Source organism: Lacerta agilis, chromosome 14 (assembly GCF_009819535.1).
Source record: "Lacerta agilis isolate rLacAgi1 chromosome 14, rLacAgi1.pri, whole genome shotgun sequence".
In the NCBI taxonomy this organism is placed as follows: domain Eukaryota; kingdom Metazoa; phylum Chordata; class Lepidosauria; order Squamata; family Lacertidae; genus Lacerta; species Lacerta agilis.
Window position 1 is genome coordinate 2,593,446 of NC_046325.1, and position 13,090 is coordinate 2,606,535.

At 47.8% G+C, this 13,090-nt stretch overlaps 1 protein-coding gene across 1 annotated transcript; it reads left to right on the forward strand.

Moving 5' to 3' along the window:
- Window positions 1-237: 237 nt before the first annotated feature.
- LOC117058695 (diamine acetyltransferase 1-like) lies at window positions 238-6,739 on the forward strand. Its single transcript, XM_033170029.1, has 6 exons — window positions 238-343; window positions 2,022-2,076; window positions 3,496-3,579; window positions 3,733-3,834; window positions 5,028-5,068; window positions 6,499-6,739. The coding sequence occupies exons 1-6, from the start codon at window positions 281-283 to the stop codon at window positions 6,673-6,675; spliced, it is 522 nt and encodes a 173-aa protein (XP_033025920.1). The 5' UTR covers window positions 238-280; the 3' UTR covers window positions 6,676-6,739.
- Window positions 6,740-13,090: the final 6,351 nt, after the last annotated feature.

Consider the following 13,090-nt stretch of genomic DNA (forward strand, 5'->3'; position numbering starts at 1 on the left):
CTTGACTCTGTTCCTCCAGAGTGAGGCCTTCTCGAAAACTCTGGCCGGCAGCATGACCCTGGAGAGATTTCATGTTCCCATCTTCTCCTGGCTGAGATCTAGGAGGCTTGATGGATTGACCTTGGGACTTTCTCCCTGCAAGGCACCGAGAAGCCCCTCCCACCCCCCACCTGAGTCGAGGAATCAAGCAGATTCCCACCCTCCCAGCTTTCCAACACACCCCAGATGCATACGCAGCAGTCCTTTCTACGGAGCGACTAACCCGGGAGAATCTGGAGCCATGAGTTTCGCCATCCGCCCCTGCGGCCCCAAGGACATGAAGGACATCATGCGGCTGGTGAAGGTGAGGAACGCGATGAGAGGCACGGAACAGTCAGAGTTGGAAGGGTTCCCCAAGGGTCATCTAGCCCAACCCCGAGCAATGACCAAATCGATTGCAGCTAAAGAATCCCAGACTAGCCAACCTCTGCTCTGCCACCTTCCTGGGGTTGGAATACATCATGACCCTCAGGGAACCTTTCAACTGTAGAAATAAATGATTCTGCGGCAGATCTTTATTCCCCCTTGATGTACTGTATATCTTCATTCGCAAATTCTTCCCTGGAGGGGAAGGAGATACCATTTTGTGGTTCGCCTCGGGGGCCAAAATTTCTGTTCCGGATGCTGAACTAGATGGGCTGTTGGCTTGCCAGTGCCGGATTGACATATAAGCTAAACAAGCGATGCTTGACGTTTCTATTGAGTATGGTTGATAAATAAATACCAAATAAAATAAGAGAGGTATTATTATATGCATTGGCAGCGGCTCAAATAGTAGTGGCAAAAGGATGGAAAGACAAGGATGTGCCAAAAATCTTAGATTGGCAATGTAAAATACAAGAATTCGCCGAAATGGCTTTTCTTACAAATAATATAAGAGGAAATTCAAAGCAAAAATTCATTGGGAAATGGGATGTCTATATGTGTTAAAACACAACAAAAGCTTTGTCGCCATGCCAGCTTTTGAGGAATAAAGGTAACGGGAATAAGGAGGTGAAAAGAAAGTGAAGGTATAACTTTACCTAGGATGTACTGGATAGTAGGTACAAGATATTTTATTGTGTTGTAAACATTCAAGTTAACATAAGCTGATGCAAAGGGAGTTGACAGGAAGTAGAGGTAAAGTGGGGGAAGAACAAATAGAATATTATCAATATTATTATCATCATTATTATCATTATTATTTTCCTTTTGTTATTTGTTATTTACTTATTTTTTGTAATGATTGTATTATATACAAAATAGTGAAATCAAAACACAGACAACCAAATACGTTTGTATGTAATCACATTTATTTTTGTTTTTGAAAATGATTTGATTAATGGCTGGAAGTTTGTAATCTTATTGTGTAATCTTGTTTTGTTAATTAAAACCATGCAATAAAATTATATATATATAAGCTAAACAAGCTATAGATTAGAGCCCCACTCTCTTGCCCCCCCACAAATAAATTATGAGTCTTTGTAAATTGTGTTTCTATAGGAACTTTTGTTATTGCCAAATGCCAATGTGTTTGCATTATTAAGTTTGTTATGAATTTTTAAAAATCATTTTAAGTTAGAGCTTAATCATTATTTCACTATTAATATACTTCTTCTTAATTGTATTTCAGTTCAACAATTACTTTGATAAAATCCATGTTGATAAAATCCATGTTTTGTTATTTTGTGGAAATGGCTTTGGCTACCTATGAGGTCCATCAATGACCATATATGAGCATATTCAACACAAAAAACAGCGACAATTTGTTGTTGACAAAGGACAGCTGGACATCTAAAGGGCCCCATTAGCTTCAGTAGCTTAGGGCATCATCAAACCCAAATCCGGCCCTGGGCCTGATCCTGACTGTTCTTGTGTGCACGATTCATCACAGGGATCCCTGGGTGAAAGGGGGGAACTAAGGAGTCTCGAGGCGGCTGCAAACCAGAGCCTTTGCTCCCAATTCTCTCTCTCTCTCTCTCTCTCTCTCTCCCTCTGCGCAGGAGATTGCGGGCATTTACAACGTCCCTTTGGGCTTGCTCAGGACCAACGTCGAAGGTAAGGAAGGGGCTCCTGTGTGCATGTAGATTAGTGGCTCCCTGCAGGGTTGGTTTGGGACTCAGGTGGTGCTGTGGTCTAAACCACCGTGCCTCTTGGGCTTGCCGATCGGAAGGTCGGCGGTTCGAATCCCCGCGACGGAGTGAAATCCCGTTGCTCGGTCCCTGCTCCTGCCGACTTAGCAGTTCGAAAGCACGTCAAAGTGCAAGTTGATCAATCCAGGTGGAACTCGAAAAATTAGAATATCGTGGAAAGGTTCATTTCTTTCAGTAATTCAACTTAAAAGGTGAAACTAATAGATGAGATAGACTCATGACATGCAAAGTGAGATACGTCAAGCCTTTGCTTGTTATAGTTGTGATGATTATGGCGTACAGCTGATGAAAACCCCAAATTCACAATCTCAACTTTGGGGTTCTCATCAGCTGTACACCATAATCATCCCAATTATAACAAGCAAAGGCTTGACGTATCTTGCTTTGCATGTCATGAGTCTATCTCATATATTATTATTATTTTTTATAAGAATTTATTAATTTTCCATAAAAGAATAACAAACAAGTAAAAAAAAAATACAAACATACAAATACAAAAGAAGAAAAAATATAAAAAATACAAAAAACACCTAATCAATTATTTTAATCTTATTTTAAATCTTCTTCAGGGGACTTCCCCTGTCCGCTCTTCTGCGTTCAGTTCTAATTTACTTTAGTAACTTTGTAACTACTTTACAATCATTCACCATAATTCTTCATCTTCAAATATCATCTTATCTTATCTCTATAAGCTTATTTATATACTCATAACTTCTAGTACAAACAACAAAATCTTAGCTTCTTATTTTCTATTCTAATCTAACATTACATAGCTATCACCTATTGTATTCTCTAATTTCACTTCAAATGTCCAATTTTTCACGATGTTTCAAATTTTTCACGATGTTTCTTCCAATCTTCTTCCACCTTCTCCTCCCTCTGGTCTCGGAGCTATCTCATATATTAAACTCGAGAAGCTAATGAAAATAATTGCTTACATAAATGGACTTTTCCACGATATTCTGATTTTTCGAGTTTCTTCTGTAAGTACCGCTGCAGCGGGAAGGTAAATGGCGTTTCCGTGCGTTCTGGTTTCCATCACGGTGTCCCGTTGCGCCAGAAGCGGTTTAGTCCATGACCCGGAAAGCTGTCTGCGGACAAACGCCGGCTCCCTTGGCCTGAAAAGCGAGATGAGCGCCGCAAACCCAGAGTCTCCTTTGATTGGACTTAACCGCCCGGGGGGGTGAGGTCCTTCACCTTTTCCCTTTTACAGGGGTGGTTGTGCCCCCGGGGGTGGTCGTGGGATTACCTACAGGGGGTGCCAAGAGGCGGTTTTATTGTTCAAAGGCTTTACTGCCCCTTTCTTCCCCCGCTTCCTCCCCAGAGCTGAAGAAAGCGGGGTTTGGGGAGCAGGCCCGCTACGAGTGCCTTGTGGCTGAAGTCCCCCCCGAGGAGAAAAGCAAGGAAGGTAATGATCCCAAGAGGCTCCCATCTTCCGAGGGACACGATCCCGCTTGCAGGGAGAAGCTGCTGCTGCTGCAAATGAGAGGCGCAAGTGGGCGGGCTGGAAATGCCAGCAAGGCTGAGCTCCTGGGTAACGTTATTCTCTCTCCACGCGCAGGACACACAATTATCGGGTACACCCTCTACTCGTACACCTATAACATCTGGAGAGGGAAGAACATCTATGTGGACAATCTGTACGTCATGCCGGAATTTAGAGGTACGGATGGGGGGGGGGACACACCCCTGGCTGGGCTAGCTAGTGGTCGAATCCTGTTCTCACGGCGGCCAATCTCTTTGGGAACTCCGCAAGCGGCAGGATTCGAACGCGAGAGCAGCACTGTGCCCTTCTGTGGTTTCCAGCAACTGGCATTCAGAAGCATTGCAGGTAGCCATGCCACACGAGGACGTGTTATTTTAGGGGGCGGGGGCGAAAGTTTTTTTCTTTTCCAATTTTAGTGATGGGGGAGCGGTCTTAAAAATATGTTTTTGACTGTGAGAAATTCAACCCTTTTGGATCGGACAACATTGATCTCTGCGTTCGACGAAGGAGCACACGACCTGCTTTCTGCAAACCAGAAGAATTTTAATTTCACCTCCTGGAAATGTCACGTAATGCCAAATCATAGAATCATAGAATTGTAGAGTTAGGAGGGACCCTGTGGGTCATCTAGTCCAACCCCGCTGAAATGCAGGAATCTCAGCTAAAGCATCCACCACAGATGGCCATCCAACTTCTGTAATAAAATAATAATAATAATAATAATAATAATAATAATAATAATAATAATAATAATAATAATTAGCAGCAGCAGCAGCAACCACAACTGCAAGTACTTGGCAATCCCTTTTTAACGATTTCTGTGCAATATTGCACCTGTTTACTTGCCAAGCAAAACCAAATTACAGCAATCTAACCAAAATATCTTTGGGATTCCCAAGTCATGTCACAAGTTCTTGGCACCCCTGTAATATTTCAAATTTGAAGGTTGAAAAATTCAACGTGCGCTGGTGCCGCACCCCTTTATTCCCGATCAAGGGTGCATCAGCTGCTTTTGAAGAAGCCCTGTTTGTGCTTAATGGTGGTCCAGGGTTCCAAAATGTCCGGAGCTGAGCAGGTTTGGCCAGAGCTCAGATGAGAGAGCAGCTTGGGACCCCTGCCAGCACCACCAAACTGTTGCCGCCTCGGGTTCTATCTTCAGAGAGAAGCGACGGATATAACTGGTATCAATGCAGCCGCCTCAGGGTGGGGATAGCCCACCTTTCCCCTGCTCAGTTTACCACGGAATCCTAGAGATGTCGAGTTGGAAGGGAACCCCAGAGGTCATCCAGCCCAACCCTCTTTTGCCATGTAGGAATCGCAGCCTGAGCCTCGTACCCTAACACGCTTCCTCTGGTTGTCCTTCCGCACAGGGAGGCAGATCGGGAAGGCGCTGGTGGAGCAGACGGCTGAGGTGAGTCGTTGCACCCCTGAGACCCCGGGGCGCTTCTTTGGCTCCGTTCAGACAAACGCCTGTCCTGCCTGTAGCAAACCCTGGTCACAAGAGCTCCTCTGCTCGGGTGTCTCCCTGAGACGTGACGGGATGCGAGTGCGGGGGGCCTAAAACACCCCCCTCTCTTTCTTTTGGGGAGTTGAAGCCCTCTGGTTTTGCCCCATGTGGGTTCACACATTACCTGGGCACCCGAGGGTTTATGATTACTCTTATTGCCTTAATATCCCACAATATCTTTCTCCAAGGAGCTCAAGGTAGCGGATGCGGTTGTCCTCCCCGCCCCCCAGAATTAATCTACACAACACCCCTGTGAGGTAGGCCAGGCTGACAGGCAGCGACGACCCAAAGCCATCCAGGGAGCTTCACGGGCGAGTGAGGATTCGAACCCTGGCCTCTCCGACACACTGACCACTTCTTCATCGCACTGGCTCTCAAACGGGTTCCTGCACCCTGAATAAGCCCCTCAGCCGTGGAGGGTTATGAGACCCCTTTCCTTATCATGCCATTTGGAGAAGGCCATGTGTCCCTTTCGCCCAATACCCGAGCCGGCAATTCCTGGCACCAGAGACCTGGTGCTGCCAGAGGAAATCCGAGGGCTGAATTCAGCTTTTGCCAACTCAAACAGAGTTAGCCATGCCTTGTGATTTCACTGAGAGCCTCTGGCTGGCGCATCGGACGAGGACCTGGGTTCAAATCCCCACTCGGCGGCCATGAAGCTCCCTGGCTGTGACCTCGGGCCTCCAGTCACTTTCTCTCGGCCTACCCTACCTCGCAGGGTTGCTGTGGGGAATTAAATGTATGTCGCCTTGAGTTCCTGGGGGGGGGGGGAAATGGCGGGGTGTAAATGAATTCTTTCGCCCAGCACCTGGGCCAGCTATGACTGACATCAGGAGTGAATCTACACACACACACACACATATTTTTTAAAAACACCCTGTGAAAATGCTTTTTTCAAAAACCGTTTGAAAAATTATATGCAATTTGCCATTAGCTCTCCAGCGCCATCTAGTGTCCCATTTGTATAATGCACTTAAAACGTTACGTTTGCAGCTAGACAGCTGAGTCCCAGGTCCTGGTGTTGTTGGTGGAGGAAAACTGAGGGTGGTACTCTGCTAACTTTTGAAATGAATGGATATAGACTCACAGGGCTGTGGAGTCGGAAGGGACCCCCAAAGCACATCTAGTCCAACCCTCTGCAATGCAGGAATCGCAGCTGAAGAATCCCTGGCAGCTGTGGACAGTCATGGCTGTTCGCTGACGTTCCTGGTTGGCGACAGCTCTGAATTTCGCAGAATGGCAGAGTTGGGAGGGACCCCCAAAGGGCATCCAGTCCAGCCCCCCTGCAATTTCCGTGCATGACTCTCTTTTCCCCCTCCTCCCCGCCACCTCAGGCTGCTTGGCGCCAAGGGTTCAGCCAACTCCGAATGCACGTTTCCTCCCAGAAAGCGGACGTCCTGAGCTTCATGAGGAGGAGGGGAGGCGAAAACCTGACCGACAAGGACGGATGGCACCTCCTGCGTTTCCCCAACGAGGAGCTGAGGAGGCTGGCAGCTGAGAGCAGATTCTAGAGGCCAGGGTTCGAATCCCACCCTCCACTCCCAGTCCCCTGGAGGGGGCATGTTTTGGGGTTCGGGGGGGCGGATAGCCCACGATGCATAGGCAGTGAAAGCGAGTGTGAAGGAGGAGTTTGGGCAAGAGGATAAGAGTCCTAGAATCACAGGAGGGACCCTCAAGGGCCATCTAGCCCAACCCCCTGCAGGGTTGTTGTAAAAAAAAAAATTAGTCTGAGAAGAAGCATGTAGAAATTTTCTGAGAGCCAATGGATGAATCTGTGGCCTTGTTCTTGCCTTTGATACTGCTTTTGCCCAATAATAATAATAATAATAATATGGTTTTTCAAATTAAGATTTTACAATCGCATATCCAACATAGATCATAAAAACAAGATTCCAAAGAATCTCCTGAACTTCCCTCCTCTCCTTTGTGGGTCCTAATGTTAGCTATTTCCTCCCTGCATCGTTTATTATAATAATCCAAATCTTTTACAACTCCATTATAATCCAAATGTCACCAAGTGTTATTCCACTCCTACTAACGGTTTTAACTGTTTACAATGTTTTTTTCCCCAGATAAATTATAAATTCACCCCCCCCTTCCTTATTAAAATTTTGGCTTTCCAGATTTCTGATTCTTTCAGTCGTCGTTGTTTTTTGCCACCTCTGCATAATCCATCGACTTAATCTGCCATTCTTCTCTGGTCGGGACTTTATTTTCTTCCCATCTCTGGTCTCTTCTGATCAGGATTAGCTAGCTGGTTGTTACAGGATTTAATTTCCACGCATGCGTGAAGCCAAGGGGAAGGGGAATGCCTCTGTATAAGCCTGTGTAAATTTATAGACCTGCGGGACTCTGCTTTTGTGGGCCAATAAAGTTAAAAAGCTGTGCCGCAGCCGGAGTGGCAATTTGGAGAAAATCCACTATAGGAGGGAGATTAACCAGGGCAAAATATTCCTGCATTGCAGAGGGTTGGCCTACTCTAGAATTCTGCAATTTGATGATTTACAATGCCGTTCCTCGGTGCCACCCAATTTCTGCTTAAAAATAAAGAGCGGTTGTCTCCGGAGCATGTGCAGAGTGGTTTTCCCTCTCAGTCAGTCACCAAACCGCCAGAATCTGAAGAAGTGTGCGTGCACACGAAAGCTCATACCAAGAACAAACTTGGTTGGTCTCTAAGGTGCTACCGGAAGGAAATTTTTTATTTTTTATTTTATTTTTACTATGGCAGACCAACACGGCTACCTACCTGTAAGTGGCCTCATGTTTCAGGTTAACCATTCACTGTCTGGGAGAGAGCCAGTTTCTTGGGGGGGGGGGCTTCAAGTCTCCAGGCCAAAGGGGAAGAAGACCAGTCCTTGAAGGTTTGTTATTGAACCGAAACGGTGCACGCAAAAACGCCGAACTAATATTCAACCCAAATCGGGCGCCCTTTGGCATTGAAACGCCATGCTAAACCTCCCGATCGCCCTTTACGCCAACTGGCCTGCAGTGGGTGAAGACAAAGAATCATGGAACCGTAGAATTGGTAGGTCACCCAGGGGTCATTTAGCTCAACCCCCTGCAAGTCCACATTTCCTTCTGTTACAGGAATTCTGATGTCTCAAATATAGAATAAATGTTTTAAACACACATACGTAAATATATGACCCACAAGTCTAAAATAGCACAGGAGAGCAATCCGAAGACCATCTCGGCTGTCCTAAAGACTCTCAATATTTCCTTAACCCACCTTACCTGAGAACAGGTAGGCAGATAGCAACCGGGGAAGTTCCTGAAGGAATTCCTCTCCTATATCTATGACCCTCCTTTGTATTAATTGTCCTCGTTTGCCCAGATGCTCTGCGCTGAGGGATGTCTGACAGGCATCCCGATGGTCTTATCGAATGCGAATGTTTTGTGTGAATCATAGAATCCTAGAGTTGGAAGAGACTCCAAGGGCCATCCAGTCCAACCCCCTGCCAAGCAGGAAACACCATCAAAGCATTCCTGACAGGCGGCTGTCAAGCCTCCGCTTCAAGACCTCCAAAGAAGGAGACTCCACCACACTCCTTGGCAGCAAATTCCACTGTCCAACAGCTCTCACTGTCAGGAAGTTCTTCCTAATGTTTAGGTGGAATCTCCTTTCTTGGAGTTTGAATCCATTGCTCCGTGTCCGCTTCTCTGGAGCAGCAGAAAACAACCTTTCACCCTCCTCTAGATGACATCCTTTGATATATTTGAACATGGCTATCATATCACCCCTTAACCTTCTCTTCTCCAGGCTAAACATACCCAGCTCCCTAAGCCGTTCCTCATAAGGCATCGTTTCCAGGCCTTGGACCATTTTGGTTGCCCTCCTCTGGACACGTTCCAGCTTGTCAGTATCCTTCTTGAACTGTGGTGCCCAGAACTGGACACAGTATTCCAGGTGAGGTCTGACCAGAGCGGTGGTACTATTACTTCCCTTGATCTAGATGCTATACTCCTATTGATGCAGCCCAGAACTGCATTGGCTTTTTTAGCTGCTGCATCACACTGTTGACTCATGTCAAGTTTATGGTCTACCAAGACTCCTAGATCCTTTTCACATGTACTGCTCTCAAGCCAGGTGTCACCCATCCTGTATTTGTGCCTTCCATTTTTTTTTGCCCAAGTGTAGTACTTTACATTTCTCCCTGTTCAAATTCATCTTGTTTGCTTTGGCCCAATTCTCTAATCTGTTCAGGTCATTTTGAAGTGTGATCCTGTCCTCTGGGGTATTAGCCACCCCTCCCAATTTGGTGTCATCTGCAAACTTGATCAGGATGCCCTCAAGCCCATCATCCAAGTCATTGATGAAGATGTTGAATAAGACTGGGCCCAAGACAGAACCCTGTGGCACCCCACTAGTCACTTCTCTCCAGGATGAAGAGGAGCCATTGATGAGCACCCTTTGGGTCATTAGTGAACAGTGTCTGGAACTATGTGAAACTTGCTAAATATTCAGGAATAACACACCTTGGCCTGCCTGAGCCACAGTAACCCCATTTTCTGTGTGATATAATTTCTGACATGGAGGCAGACCATACCCATGGTTAGCTCTCTCCTCCTTCCTAAATTTGTCCGTTCCTCTCTCTTTTTTAAAGCCATCCAAGTTGGTAGCCGTGGCCGCCTCCTGTGGGAGGGAGTTCCACTGGTCAACGACACACTGTGCGAAGGACTTTGTGCAGCCAAATGGGGGAGGAGGGGGAAGGATGATGTCGAAACCTTTTACCTTCTAGCTGCCTGACTGACTTGTGACTGAACTCTGCAAGCCTCAAAAGCCCTTTGAAATTTTCCCCTGTGCCGTTTTCAGTGCCGCAACTCTCTTTTCGGGTAGGGTGGGGGGTGTATCTGCAAAACGCTCCTTTCATTCTGAAGACTCGGGCGAAGGATTGGAAAACGAAGTCTCAGAGTCATCAAAAACGTACAGCCAGGAGGGGGGGGGGGAAGAATCTGAATTATCTTTCCCCTTCAGATGTTCTGGCTCTTTAGCCGAAGCTTTTGATTTCCGTGGGCAAGGCTGGATATTCGTTTTCCAAATCACTGGGGAGGAAAAACCTACTTCAGATCAACACAGCTGGGGATTGTTAGCTGTGGACACACACCATTCCTTGAAATATGTTCAAAGCACACACAAACACACACAGAGAGAGAGAGTCCGGGGAACTGCAGTTTATCTCTTACCGTTCCCCCGCACTCTGAGCAAACTACATTTCCCAGGATCCTTGGGGTGTGCGCTTCAAATGTGATTTTAAACAGCCGTACCCAGCCGCTCTGATGTTAAGGCTTAAGAACGTGACAGACGTCAATAAAAATATGTCATGGCAGGGAGAAAAGAAAGTCCTCCTTTAGCCAGTGTTGAGTTAAACTACGGAACCCCCTGCCACTGGAAGCAGCGATGGCCACCGACTTGGGTGGCTCTAACAGAGAATTGTGCAAATTAATGGAGAGAGGGCTGTCGGCGGCTGCCAGATGGGCCAATGGCCGGATCCTGCAGTGCAGGCTCTTCTCAGGTCAGGAAGGAATTTGGCTATTCATGGAGGAGAGGGCTTGTGATGGCAACCAGCCAGGACGGCTGTGCTCTGACTGCCACAGTCAGTTGTTGGAAACTGAAGGAGGAGCGGAGAATGGCTCTTGCGGTCGAATCCTGCTAGCAGGTTTCCCCCATAACTTGGTCACTGTGAGAACAGGATGCTGGACTAGATGGGCCGTCGGCCTCATCCAGCAAACCCTTCGTATGTCCCCCACCCCACCCCCAATCTCTAAGAATTGTGTTACTTGCCGTCGGAGAAGAAGAGAGAGACATTGGTGGTGGGAGGGACAAGGCCATCAGATGTAAAGTTAATTGACCGGGCGCGATGCCCGAATTCAAATTCTGCTCCGGCATTTTCCCGATCGTGCTGAGTATATTTGCTTAACTGATTCAGAGCTGTGTACATCGCGCAGGCTAAATACACGGACGTGTGTTTGCTTACAGCGCATAATTTGCTGCACCAACTTTCCAAGCGTCTCAGCAGAGAGGAGGGAATGGAAGGAGAGACTCAAGGCAGGTGGGGGGGGAGCAGGTGAGACCCCTCCTCACCTAAGCTACAGGCAAGCGACCTGTTTTGCAGGAGCTGTACCGAGTAGGATTTCCTCCCAAAGGTTCCCCGGAGATTCAGTGTCTCGCATTCAGGGCTTGACGCTAAGCCCTGCAAGGTAGGAAGGCTACTGTTAAATGCCCCCCCCCCAAAAAAAACAACCCATGGCATTATTTTGGCTTGGGGAGTAGGGTTGCCAGACCTGGTCTGACCTGAAATCTCCCTGGAACCTTCTCCAACGGGATGGCTTGGATTTTCAGGTAGGCTATAAGACAGGGGTCAGCAAACCTTTTCAGCAGGGGGCCGGTCCACTGTCCCTCAGACCTTGTGGGGGGCCAGACTATATTTTGGGGAAAAAATATGAACGAATTCCTATGCCCCACAAATAACCCAGAGATGCGTTTTTAATAAAAGGACACATTCTACTCATGTAAAAACACACTGATTCCCAGACCGTCGGTGGGCCGGATTGAGAAGGTGATTGGGCTGCATCCGGCCCCCAGGCCTTAGTTTAGGGACCCCTGCTGTAAGACCTTTAATCATGGAATATAGGGTTAAAGTGACATCCCAAGGGTATAGAAAATTAATAATATAAATATAAATTTCCAGTCTGACCCCCTGCAACACACACACACACACACACACACACACACACACACACACACATTTCCCAATTAACCTCCATCTCCAGGACCGGTCCTATGACATCACCCTGGAGGCGTGCGCTCCAACTGTCCTGTTTCTACCGGGACATCCCAGAATTACAGAAGCTGCCTCGATTTCTGATTCCATCCCGGGATGTCCCAGGATTTCAGCCAAGGGGGCGGGTCGGGGGGGGGGGGGTCAAAAGATGTGCCGCACCTCTGACCAGAACTTCATCCCTCTGTAGGCGGATTGGGTCTGGGGTTGGGGGCAAAGACAAAAGGAGAGCTGAGCATGTGCAGAGTGCCTTTCTCCTCCTCAGAGGTCAGGTGGCCATCTATCCTTAGCTGTGGTTCCTGCATTGCAGGGGGGTTGGGCTAGATGACCCTTGGGGGTCCCTGCCACTGAGTAACCAGGAGCGTCCGGAGGAAAGGAAATAATTAACCTTTCCTCAGGTCTCCCGGCCAACCTTGCCCTCGAAGGGAAAAGCTGCTCTCAGCAGCTTCCAATGCAGTTTAGTCTTTAACTAGATGGTGATGGCAACCCTGAACCCCACAGACTAATCTTTAACCTGGATCTGCCCCTTTGGCACCTGAGCTCCTCCACGCTTAGATTTCTCCTTGCGATGCTCACCCAAAGTGACCCCCTGCCAGGGAGCCTGAGCCCAGGTGTCCTTCAAGCCGGGAGGGGGGCTGGGAGGTAATGGGCAGGGCCCGTCCCCCAGTCTCTTAAATTCATGTTGAGTCTCAGGACAGAGTTTTCTTATTCATTTCTTTATTTGTTGCATTTATATATCCCACCGTTTCCTCCAAGGAGCTCGAGGTTCACCCTCCCACCCCCTCATTTAATCCCCACAACAACCCTGTGAGGTAGGCTAGGCTGAGAAAGGCAGTGGCTGGCCAAACGTCACCCAGTGAGAGTCCCAGTGGGGGTGTGGCTTGAGGAGAGGGCGTGGCCCTGTGGAATCCCAGTGGGTGTGGCTTGAGGAGAGGGCGTGGCCTTTTGGAATCCCAGTGGGTGTGGCTTGGATGAGAGGGTGTGGCCCTTGGAATCCAAGTGAGGGTGTGGCTTGAGGAGAGAGGGCATGGCCTTGTAGAGTCCCAGTGGGTGTGGCTTAAGGAGAGGGCGTGGCCTTGTAGAGTCCCAGTGGGTGTGGCTTGAGGAGAGGGCGTGGCCTTATAGTCCCAGCAAGTGTGGTTTGTGG